Raw genomic sequence first — 12,927 nt, 5'->3', positions numbered from 1 at the left:
AATTAAAATCTGCGGATCTTAGCTTTCTGCTGGTAGTTAGCATATCCTCAAAAAAGGTGTTGGCAATGGTGTTACAGGTCAAAGCCTGCCTGCTTTAATCTCCTATAAAAGTCAAGTCATTTAATTAAACAATAATCACATTCTTTTCTCAATGAGCACAACGGGAGGAGGGAAAGAAGATGAAAGCTACTGCTGGTCACTTCAGGAAATAAACAGCTGAAAAAGCAAGCTCCAGTGAGACAGCATGATTAATTTCGCACCACACCTAGTCAAGTAAGATTACTTAACTAGTAACTGTGTTAAAGTACCTTATACAGCTCCTCTGTAAATGAAAGTGGAATGTTTTTTCTGAAACTTTTTGCCCTACCAACAATTTGGAACAGCAAGCACAGGAAACAACGTGACCAGGGTCCATCCAAATGGCTGAGAGCAGGGAGGCCCTGTGAGACAGAAGGGCCCAGACAGGCCCTGGGGGAGCCCTGCTGCAGCTCACAATCCTGTGGTCCCAACTCTACAACAGCTGCCCCGCAGGGCTGTTGTGAGAATTAAACAACACAACCCTGTCATACACACACTGTGCAGTGCCCAAACCTAGGGCACAGAGGATGCTGTCAACATCTGGATGCTTCCTTAATTTGGGGACATGTAGAAAAAATGAGCAGTCTTTCCACTGATGAGTTTTGACATCTTCCACAAAGGGCCCGACTGATAACAGAATTCACTAGCCTATGAAAATGCAGTTCAACCACTAGGAATAAGAGTTCCATTTAAATAGAAATATAAAGACATACTGATTCACTAAAGCTTCTTTGAAAGCCCACTGATTTTAGCACACTATAGTCATTGAGAATCACATTGCAAAAAGATCTCAATCTATGAAAATAAACTGCTAAACTCTCCACAAGGCAAAACATGTACTTAAAATTATTTTAAATATTATGGATATCAAAGTCTTAGAACTGGACAAGAGAACTGCCACCAAATTATAAGTAAAGCAAGTACCTTCTAAGTGGTGATCACCTTGGTCTACCTCAGACATACTAGAAACTCATTTAGTTAACTCTGAGTAGGACAAAGACCCCAGGTCCATCACTCGTTGTTGTCAGGTAGGACTGTTCCAAAGGTCTAGGGAAGGCAGAGTTGGCCTACTGCAGGTCACACTTTGACCTGTTTAACTATTACTTCAATGGTCAAGAAAACTTTTATAGCTGGCATTCTCTCATCTGATTAAAAATGTTAAATTTTTAATTTCCAGCCAAGTATGTAAGACGCTTAGAAGTCATCACTCTGTCATAACAAGTAAAAAGCTGAACAAACTGAAAAAGCAAAACTCTTCTTAGATCCATCAGAGAAGTGAGGTCACATGGTAAACTGCTGCCCCTAAAACTGCAGAAATCTACAGATGCATACAGAGAATCACAGCTTATCAGAGCAGAAACCCATGAAGCAACAAACTCCATAGGAACCAGTGTCCCAGTAGGAAAACCTTAACTTTAATTGATGAGTCGCTGAAGGCTCAGTGTGGACAAGTCTGAGATGAAAAACAAAAAAAACCACTCCAGGGAGACCCAGGCAACGGGTTTTACCCCCAGGAGCTTGACCAGGTTCTCAGCGAATATTGGGAAAAAATCCCCTCATGCTTCCAGCAGGCGGAGGGGAAAAAGAATCACTATGAAATACTCCAGAGCACTCTGTTCTAAACAAAGTCTGCTCTCAAAAGAAACTAACCAGAGTCTAACTAACCTGGGGGAAGGAAAATACGAAACTCCAGTCTTCTCTAGCCATCCAGTTCCACCTAACAGTAGAAAAACTGCAAAGCACTAGTGAAGTTCACAGGCCAGGGGCACAGGCTCACCAGAGGCTAAGACCTAATCACAGGACTAGAAAATGCCACCCCCCGGCCTCACCATCCCATCTATGGTAAAGGTCTATTTACCACAGTTCCTTTTACCCAGTATATCATGTCCACTTTACAACAAAAAGTTATAAGGCACACTAAAAGGAAAAAAGCAACAGTAGGAAGAAACTGAATATGCATCGGAACCAGAGTCAGATACAGCAGGAATGTTGGAATTATCAGAAGAGGAATTTTAAAACTATGATTAATATGCTACAGGCTTTAATGGAAAAAGTAAACAACATGCAAGAACACATGGATAATGCAGGCAGAGACATGGAAATTCTAAAACGAAAAAAATAGAGCTCAAAAAGACTAACACAAATGAAGAATGCCCCTGATGGGCTCATTAGTAGGCTAAACACAGCTAAGGAAAGGATCTCTGAGCTTCACAATTTGTCAACAGAAACCTGAAAAAAGAAAAGACTGAAAAAAAACCTGGCACAGAATATTCCAGAAATGTGGAACAACTATAAGACTTACCATAACATCAATCAAGATAATGTAGTATTAGGAAAATAGACAAACAGATCAATGGAACAGATAGTCCAGAAATAGGCTGACATAAATACAGTCAACTGATCTTTCACAAAGGAGTAAGTGCAATACAACAGAGCAAAGAGAGTCTTTTCAACAAATGGTGCTGAAACAACTGGACATCCATGCCAAAAAAAATGAAGCTGGAGGCAGACTTTACACCTTAACAAAAATTAACTCAAAATGTATCCACAGACCTAAATGTAAAATGCAAAACTATCAAACTCCTGGAAGAAAACACAGGAGAAAACCTAGATGACCTTGGGTATGGCAATGACTTTTTAGATACAACACCAAAGACACTATATATCCATGAAATAAGTAATTGAAATTGTGATGTCATTAAAATTAAAAACTTATGCTCTGTGGAAGTCACTGTCAAAAGAATGAGAAGACAAGCCACAGACTGGGGTAGAATATTTGCAAAAGATTCATCTGATAAAGGACTGTTGTCCAGAATGTATTATACAAAGGATTTTTAAAATTCACCAGTATGAAAACTAACAGCTTGATTTTAAAAATGGGCAAAAGACCTGAAGAGACACCTCATCAAAAAAGAGATGGGGCTGGGCACGGTGGCTCACACCTGTAATCTCAGCACTTTGGGAAGCCACGGCAGGCAGATCACTTGAGGCTAGGAGTTCAAGACCAGCCTGGCCAACATGGTGAAACCCTGTCTCTACTAAAAATACAAAAATTAGTTGGGTGTGGTGGCACAGGCCTGTAATCCCAGCTAATTGAGAGGCTGAAGCATGAGAATCACTTGAGCCTGGAAGGCAGAAGTTGCAGTGAGCTGAGATCGCACCTCTGCACTCTAGCATAGGTGACAGTCAGACTCTGTCTCAAAAAAAAAAAAAAAAAAAAAAAAAACCATGAAAGAGCTGCCAGGGAAGCATATGAAAAGATGTTCAACATTAGATGTCACTGGGGAAAGGCAAATTAAAACAAGAAACAATGCACATCTATTAGAATGGTCAAAACCCCAAACAGTGACAACACCACATGCTAGCAAGGATGTGGAGCAACAGGAACTCCTAGTGGGAATTCAAACTGGTACAGCCACTTTGGAAGACAGGTTGGCAGTTTCTTACAAAACCCAAACATACTCTTACCATAACCATTTAGCAACCACATACCTTGTTACTTATCCAAATGAACTTAAAAACTATGTCCATATAAAAACCTGCATTCTTTTTTTTTTTTTTTTTTTGAGACAGTCTCCCTCTGTCACCCAGGCTAGAGTGCAGTGGTGCGATCTCGGCTCACTGCAACCTCTGCCTCCTAGGTTCAAGCGATTCTCCTGCCTCAGCCTCCCAAGTAGCTGGGGTTATAGGCACACGTCACCACGCCTGGCTAATTTGCACATGGGTGTTTATAGCAGCTTTATTCATCATTGCCAAAACTTGGAAGCAACCAAGATGTCCTTCAGTAGGTAAATGGATAAACTGTGGTACATCCAGACAATAGAATATTATTCAGTGTTAAAACAGAAATAAGCTATCAAGCCATGAAAAAGCACAGTGGAAACTTAGATGCACATTGCTAAGTGAGAGAAGCCAATCTGAGAAGGATCTGTGATACATGATTCCAACCATATGCATGCTGGAAAAGCAAAACTATGGAGACAGTCAAAGGATCAGTAGTTCGGGGGCTGGAAGGGAGGGATAAACAGGTGGAACACAGGATTTTTTAGGGCAGTGAAACAGCTCTGTGTGATGCTACAATGATGGATACATGTCATTTATACATTTGTTCAAACCCATAGAATGTACAATACCAACTGTGAATCCTAAGGTAAACAATGGTCTTGGCAAGGTGCAGTGGCTCACGCCTGTAATCCCAGCACTTTGGGAGGCTGAGGCGGGCGGATCACGAGGTCAGGAGAACGAGACCATCCTGGCTAACACAGTGAAACCCCGTCTCTACTAAAAATACAAACAAATTAGCCGGGCGTGGTGGCGGGCGCCTGTAGTCCCAGCTACTCGGGATGCTGAGGCAGGAGAATGGCGTGAACCCGGAAGGCGGAGCTTGCAGTGAGCCAAGATCATGCCACTGCACTCCAGCCTGGGCAACAGAGCGAGACTCCGTCTCAAACAAAAAAAAACAAAAAAAAAACACTAGTCTTTGCGGATGATTAATGATATGTTAGCGTAGGCTGATTTTAACAAACGTACCACCGTGATACTGGATGCCAACAGTCAGGGAGGTTATGCATGGGGGAAGGGGGATATATGGGAACTCTGTACTTCCTGCTCAATTTTGCTAGGAACCTAAAACTATTCTAAAAATAGTTTATTAATTTTTAAAAAAGATTAAAATGCTTATAATAATTTAAAGCCACTTTGCTAAAACGATTAGTTGCGATTCTTTCAGGACAAAAACGGAGAAAGTATTACTTCTCCAACCCCTCCCTCAACCTCACACACTCCTATGTTTACCCCCTTCCCTCAGGCATCTCGCCATTCTCAGCACCAGATTTCCAACACTGAACCAGATTTCCATTTTTTGGCTTTCCATCAGCCTCTACTCACGCCTCCTACCACCCTCCAATCACCTTCTCTTCCACAACTGTATTAAGCAGGAATTTTCACCAAGGAGAAGCATATACCACACAAGCCAGCACAACCCGAGGATGTTCTTTTAAAGCCGTTTGCCTCTGAAGCGGCTAAGCTGCCTCTATGAAGCATAAACTAGGTAACCCCAGGGAGCTGTTACCCCAGCAGACTTCTCAGCACTTCCCGCAGAGGCTTCATGCATAGAAGGAATGGGTACTAACCACAGGGGCTTTTGTGACCTCAAGGGGAAAGTTTTAAGCAGCGTTGCAAGCTCAGGACCTGCCTCAAAAAATCAGAGGGGAACAAGAGAACTCCAATGGTAGTTTTTTCTCTCTCTCAAAATATTTTTCTCCCCTAAAGAGAAAAGATGAATGGAATGTTGGAAAGTGAGAGGGATAAGAATCTCAGTATCTACTTAAAATACTTCTGTGGGTAGAATACAATTAGTGTCTCTCTCAGGTCATTCAAAAAAGTACATGTGGAGTCCTGGTTGGTTTCTCCCCATGAAGCAGACAGCCACGGGGAGCGGAGATGGTCTGCCTGTGTGTCCGTAGCTACTTAATCACACTTTGCTGTGCCTCCATAGGCTTCCTTTATGCACAGGTTTGATACCAAAGCAGTGAACTTCTACAAAAATTATGGAGGAGAGCAGGACCAATACAAATTGCTTGTTTGTCAAATTGAAGCAGAAAGCACCAAGCAGGAAGAGGTCCTTAGGGAGTATTTCTTTGGGTAGCAAGCAAAGATTAAAATGAAAACACAAGCAACCTGTCAAAAGTGAGGCACCGTTCAGGATAAATGCTCTGTTTCCTGGCTCTTTTTCTTATACAAATATAACCAAAGTTATTACACTGCTTCCCCAATTTTCCTTTTGGGAAAAAGTAGAATAAAGCATAAGCAAACTTCAGTGCTATTTATACACACTGGGCCACTTCTCACAATGCAAGTACTTTTCTAAATTATTCATACCCAGAATGCTGGGAAACAAAGACAGTGCATCTTTGTTCACTTGCTCTTCCCCAAACAGAACTGGTGCTGGAGTAGCTACTTGACTTTGCGACTACTACATACATGAGTGAGAGGCCTGGAGTTTAAACTGGTTATACAATTCTTCATTAAAACATCTTTTGTCTTGTTTTGTTTTTTAAGTAGAGGGGAGAAGGTAGAAGAGAGAACAGAGGGAATCAGAAAAGACTTTGCAAACCTTTCTCTAAATGTGTGACAGATGAACTAAGCTGGTGCCTGCTTCCCATATATGCACAGTTTCAGGCAATGAAGAGCCCACTAGAAGCAAAGATACTTGTCCCTAGAGAGAAAGAAGAAAATGACTCTAGATAAGAGCTTCTCTTTGTTTTGGATGTAATAGGTCCATTGCGCCTTGGGGCCATTACAATTTTTGTTGCCTTACAATTTCTTAAAAACATTTACTAAGTACCAATAAATAAATGGTAAATGCAGTTAAGCACTTCTACTTTATTGGTATTTCATTTAATCCTCACGATTACCTGGAGAGGCAGGACTCAATGTATTTTTATAGATAAGAAACTGAGCCCCAGAGAACTGTTATGTAACCTGAGTTAAACTTCTGAAAAGTAAATGTGCATATGTATTTAAATATTGCCTCAAAAAGCTAACCTATTAGACCTTGTAACATGTACCTAACAGCAGGAAACCAACAGAAGAATAGGTGTCAAGAAACAGGGGATGTTCTAACACAAGGGAGGTGTTCCACAGTCAGGGAACACTCAGATGACCTCAATCAAGGAGCATCTCAGTTTCTCCTTCCACCAAGCCACCCCCACCAGATAAAGAAGAGATACTGGATTTTTTTTAATTTAAAATATATTATTTCCCATGTAAAGAGTCACTGGAACATATCTTATATAGTAACTATTATGAAAATTGTTTCTTCATCCTCATCCTGGTGCAAATTTGCTGAAATATTTCAGTATTGATTCAAATATAACAATTTAAAATAGATCCACACATGCCATCTTATTCTGAAGTAGTAGGTATTTTTCTATCAATGAAAGAATGTTCAGGAGAAACAGTAACTGGTTTAACTGTTGTTTTAAATAAGTTCCCTATTTTGGCAAGGAAATCTTAAAAAAACCAGTAAAACAAAGAAGGATTTTGTAACTTTAAAGAAAATTATTCTACTGGGCCGGGCGCGGTGGCTCACGCATGTAATCCCAGCACTTTGGGAGGCCAAGGCGGGTTGACCACGAGGTCAGGAGATCGAGACCATCCTGGCTAACACGGTGAAACCCCATCTCTACTAAAAATACAAAAAATTAGCTGAGCATGATGGCGGGCGCCTGTAGTCCCAGCTACTAGGGAGGCTGAGGCAGGAGAACGGTGTGAACGTGGGAGGTGGAGCTTGCAGTGAGCTGAGATTATGCCACTGCACTCCAGCCTGGGCAACAGAGTGAGGCTCCATCTCAAAAAAAAAAAAAAAAAAAAAAAGAAAGTTACTCTACTGGAAAAAAACCAAACATGGTGGGGGATCACAAAGCCTTAACTTTTCCCAAGTTAAGGCTACAAGCAGAAGATAAAGACTAATACATACAAGTCTTCCATTCTCTGATTCTAAGGCATCACACACACACAAAAAAAAGTGCCATAAGAAAGGGATCAGCCAGGCACAGTGGCTCACACCTGTAATCTCAGCATTTTGGAAGGCTGACGCGGGTGGATCACCTGAGGTCAGGAGTTCGAGACTAGCCTAGCCAACATGGTGAAACCCTGTCTCTACTAAAAATACAAAAATTAGCTGGGCGTGGTGGCATGCACCTGTAATCCCAGCTACTCAGGAGGTCAAGGCATGAGAATCGCTTGAACCCAGGAGGCAGTGGAGGTTGCAGTGAGTTGAGATGGCACCACTGCACTCCAGCTTGGGTGAAAGAGTGAGACTCTGTCTCAAAAAAAAAAAGAGAAAGGGATCTGTAAAAAATAAGAAAGGGATCTGGATGGGCATAACTATGAGACAACGCCCCCAAGACAGAGTTCTAGAATTAAGTACAAATGCTTAAGCTTTAAACACCATACATACCACTGGTCATATGAGATACTTTTGCAAGTTTCTTCATCACGTTGTCCAGCCGGGACTGAGTGCTCTCCAATTCATGAGAGAAATCTTCCAACATACTAGAGAGAAGCAGACACAGAAGGTCGCTGGTAAGCACAAAGCCTTGGCAGTGCACTTGCACTGGGTTAACAGGACTAGGCCTCCATTTTAGCAAACAAAATAGGCAACGTTGGGTTTCAGGACCTCACTCTGTTATCCAAAATCCTTGGGACAAGATAGGATTTTGATTTTGGAATTCTTGGGATTAAAAAAAGCCTAAATTACATATGCTTTGTATTAGTCAACACCACCAGGAGGGTCTGGGGCAGTCCCCGTAATCAGATACTTAATATTTCTGCAGAGAAAACTATGAGGAATCACAGTTGGAGTCAGTTCAGGTGAGGTTTTTCTGTAACATGAGCTTGCTGCAAATTTAAAGAAAAAAAAAAAAAAAAAAAAGAGACTTCTTTAGAGCTTCCTAGATTTCAGAACTCCAGACAAGGCAGTGTGGACCTGTCTATACAATAACACAAACTCAGTGGCAGTGCAGTGTGGTAGAAACAATGCTATCTGAGGCAGACAACCAGGCTTTGCCACTTGTTTACATTGCTACCTTCGACAATGTACTCTATAACTCTTTGGGGCTGTTTCCTCACCTATAAAATAGGACAATCCCATCAGCCCAACTTCCCTCACAGGGCTCTTGTGAGAACCAGGTAATAAACAAAAGCACTTTATGTCAATATGAGTTAAGGAATGTACTTTAATAAAATAACCTCCTATAAGGCACTACGTGCTTTATTATAAACCCAGAAGGCCTCAGGACTAACATCCCTGATGGGGGTGTGTGAGAGTGTGTGTGTGTGCATGCACACATGCATTTCCCCATCTGTCCTCACAGAGAAACCAGTATTTCCCACTAGGAAAACTGACTCCAGCAGGCTTACACTATTTGCTGTCCAATGTGCAGCTGGGAAAGAAAACCCCAAAATACTATTTCAGCAGTGCCTATTTCATAAGTCACTAAATATTCCAGACTTTTCAACTTTTGATTAGTAAATGATTACTCTGAGGCTAGAATGCAATATGCCAATTAGTACTAACAGTCTTACTAAAAAGGCTGTATTAACTCTGACAGCATCAATGGCAGTTAGAAACTCCCAGTCTTGATCTGTGCCCACACTAGACACCTGACAGCCTTGCAGGATTCAGGGCAACCAACTCTTCATTAAATCAACTGTTACATAAACTCCATGTTGACAACTAAAACAAGTCTTTGTCCCTTACCTAAATTTTCAAATTAAAAAATATTTAGCTCATTTTAGATCCTGGCAGCATCTTGGCGCTGCAGTTGGCAGGCCTATCCAGGCAGGGCCAAACTCTGAAAAGCAAGAGCTACCTTTCTGTGCTAGGTATGACTTTTCATACCGAAGACGAAACAGGCACATCATCAGGCACATCATCCGACCTTCAGTCCATGGACACTCACCAACCAAGTTGCTAGCCCAAATCTATCTCAGTACCATCCAACAAAAACATGAGTCACATATGCCATTTTACATTTTCTAGTAGCCACATTTGTAAAAATTTCAGAAGAAACCAGTGAAATTAATTCTGTTGTATTTAGTTTAATATAGCCAAAATACTGTAATTTCAACATGTAATATAAAAATTATTAATAAGCTATTTTATATTTTTCCATACTAAGTCTTCAAAATCCAGTAAGCATTTTACCTCTGGAGCACATCTCAATTCAGACTGGCCACATAACACTTACTCAACAGCCACATGTGGCTAGTAGCTATTATACTGGATAGCACAGGTCTAAGTCCAAATCCCATGCTTTTTCCCATTTATCTGTTATTTCTATTTTTTTAGAGACAGGGTCTCCTCTGTCACCCGGGTTGGAGTACAGTGGTGCCATCATAGCTCACTGCAGCCTCAAACACCTGGGCTCAAACAATCCTCCCACCTCAGCCTCCTTCCCTAGTACTTGTGACTACAGGTGTGAACCACCATGCCCAGCGGTTTCATGCCCTTAAAAACAAACCCCTTTACTATTGTTCTAGTGAGCTGTGGAGAGGGAGTGGAGGTAGGGGTGTGTCAATTCACCATCTTTAACTGGAAGTCCCTCAGACTCTATTACCCACTGCCCAGCCAGGCTGCCTCATCAACAGAGAAGCTCAGGCCATTAGTCCTTTCCCCTCCTCAAACTGAACTTTAGGGTCAGGACCTATTTTAGATAGACATGAAACAGATTCTGGCTACTCCAGCTTCCTACCTGGTCTCCCTACCTGGCTCCACTGCAGCACATAATCTAAATTACACCTGATCACACCATCACTCCTAACCTCACCTCCACTGGTCTCTCATCATGCTGAGAATAAGTGGCCGTACCTCCTTATCATGCTGACAAGGCCTTCCCTGGTTTGTTCTCTGCCTCCAGACACATGGAACCTCTCTGCTCCATGCACGTGTACACCTCTCCATCTTCACAGGGGTACTTTCTTCCTCCTGGTCTACACACCCCACACCACCTGCCTCCACACCAACTCTCACCTCACCTGGCTAGCATCCACACATCCTTCAGATTTCAGTTAAACCCCTCTTCCTCAGGGACCTTGGGCTAAGTCAGGGCTCTCCAGGCAGCATGCACTGGTGCCATCACAGGGGCCCTCTCACTTCACTGCCATCACCTAATGACTCCTCGCCACTTACCCAATGTCTGTTCTACCCTGCAAGCGGCAAACTCTTTGGCAAAGATGGGTTGTCTTGTCTGCTCTGTTCCCTTCTATATCCCTTGGCTTCCAGAAGGCCCGGTGTAGAACAGGGGCCCACTAAGAATTTATAATGAATCAATGTGTCATGATAAACGTAATAGCGAGACAGGAAAGTTTCTGAAATATCCTGGTGGACTGTTTTTTTATTTTTCTCTTTCAAAAGATTTACAAAATGATGTGGCAGCATTTAAGAATGCAGTTTTTGCCATCGAACTTCTGGGTGCAAAAGGGATTGTTCATAAGGAAAAACAAACTGAGGTTATGTTTTGTTTTTATTTTTCTGAGAGGAAAGAGTTTTTGTTAACTGGCGTTAAATTTGTAAGTTTAAAAAAAAAAACAACAAAGTTACAATAATTTAAGATTCAAAGCAAAAAGTGTCTGTTCAATATAGCGGGAGAGTCATGGGATGATAGAGTCAGCTCATGTCCTATCCTCTCTGGAACAAAAATCCCCACAGGTTACAGAGGCTTCTCTGTTTCATATTCCCATTCATAACTATACTTCGAGTATCTGCTCAGAGAAATCTGTATCTGTTTTTGGAGGTGTTTAAAAATAATAACAACTTTGCCTAAAGCCTGTAGCAAAATTTATGAAGTAGAATTGCTTCTTTTGGGGAGGCTAATCTGTAAAACAGAATAAAAATGCAGCTATGAATAAAATAGCTTTTGATTTTACCAGCCACGTAGCTGCCAGGCTTTTTAGGGGTCTCGTAGGATGGCTCTGCCCCTCAATTTCACTGCAGCAAGAGGGGTGTCTCAATACTCACACTGCCTGTTCCTCCAGCTCCCCTCCGATGCGCTGGGACATGTTCTTCAGCACCCCGATGCTGCCAGAGACCAGCTCCAACTGCTCATCCTGCTGTTCCACGATCAACTGGTGCCAGAGAAATGGGAAATAAGCAATTAAAATCCATCTTACCTGGTTCCAAGCCCAGCACTCTAGCAGCTGCTAGTTTCTTTGCCAACTTGGGACAATTCACATTCAGAAGCAAAGCCCAGAAATCAAAGGACCAGACCGTTGCCTCTGAGAACACACTGCTCAAAAGGCTGGATTGTCAAGCTACTGATATCTCCTGCTGATCCAACTTGTGAACAGTCAGCAGGGCTTGAAACCACCAAGAGAGATTTACTCTGGTTGGCTGACGTCCAATAATGGAGCAGACAATGGCTGAAAGCACACGTGCAGATGACCACTGAGACATGGGGATGTTTGGGAGGAGGAAGCCCATTGCCAAGATCAAGGTCTCAATCCACAACAGACTGCCACAGCTTAAATACAAGAGAGTCTGGCAAATCTCTGGATGTGGGGAAACTATGCAGTCTTTCCTCTGTCTTCAAGGACAAACTAAAAGATGCCCTGTGGCAATAAGTTACCTCAAGGACAACTACTGACTGACAAATATTTACTTTTAGTTATGTTGCATTCTTCTCACTTTCTATAGAAAAAAAATGTCCTGGGTTTAATAGCAATTTAAGTAGACAACTGGTTAAGCAGACATACTAATGTAAAGAACAAAAGAACATATAAACTACATGTATACATAAAACACAATATTTAAGAATCAATAGTTTCAATGGGTACATGCTCCCAAATCCCCAGACACATTATCATTAGCTTGCTTTTATTAATACAGCTATACATCAAAGGCAACAACAGACACAATCAACTTCATTTTCCTCCTACCCCTTAACCTACACAAAAGCAGTCAACTTTATATATGACAAAACCAACCAACAGGCCGGGCGCGGTGGCTCATGCCTGTAATCCTAGCACTTTGGGAGGCCAAGGCAGGCGGATTGCCTGAGCTCAAGAGTTCGAGGCCAGCCTGGGCAACAAGGTGAAACCCCATCTCTACTAAAATACAAAAAAAAAAAATTAGCTGGGCGTGGTGGCATGCACCTGTAGTCCCAGCTACTCAGGAGGCTGAGGCAGGAGAACTGCTTGAACTTGGGAGGCGGAGGTTGCCGTGAGCCGAGATGGTGCCACTGCACTCCAGCCTGGGTGACAGAGCGAGACTCTGTCTCACAAAAAAAAAAAAAAAAAAAAAAAGAAGCCAACCAATAATTTTCAATGAAAAAAATGAGATCTTTC

General features: G+C 42.0%; 1 protein-coding gene across 1 annotated transcript in view; it reads right to left on the bottom strand.

Annotated features, from left to right (window-relative positions):
* STX6 (syntaxin 6) overlaps positions 1-12,927 on the bottom strand; it is a 50,164-nt gene that overhangs the window by 3,867 nt on the left and 33,370 nt on the right. Inside the window, exons 6-7 of the mRNA XM_003258974.4 lie at positions 11,603-11,709; positions 8,042-8,136 (exon numbers count right to left, since the gene is read on the bottom strand). Of these exons, the coding sequence (XP_003259022.1) occupies positions 8,042-8,136; positions 11,603-11,709 (202 nt within the window). The remainder of the gene's footprint in view (positions 1-8,041; positions 8,137-11,602; positions 11,710-12,927) is intronic.

The sequence above is a fragment of the Nomascus leucogenys genome, chromosome 12 (assembly GCF_006542625.1).
Source record: "Nomascus leucogenys isolate Asia chromosome 12, Asia_NLE_v1, whole genome shotgun sequence".
NCBI classification, from domain to species: Eukaryota; Metazoa; Chordata; class Mammalia; order Primates; family Hylobatidae; genus Nomascus; species Nomascus leucogenys.
This window is presented reverse-complemented; position numbering and strand designations above follow the sequence as displayed.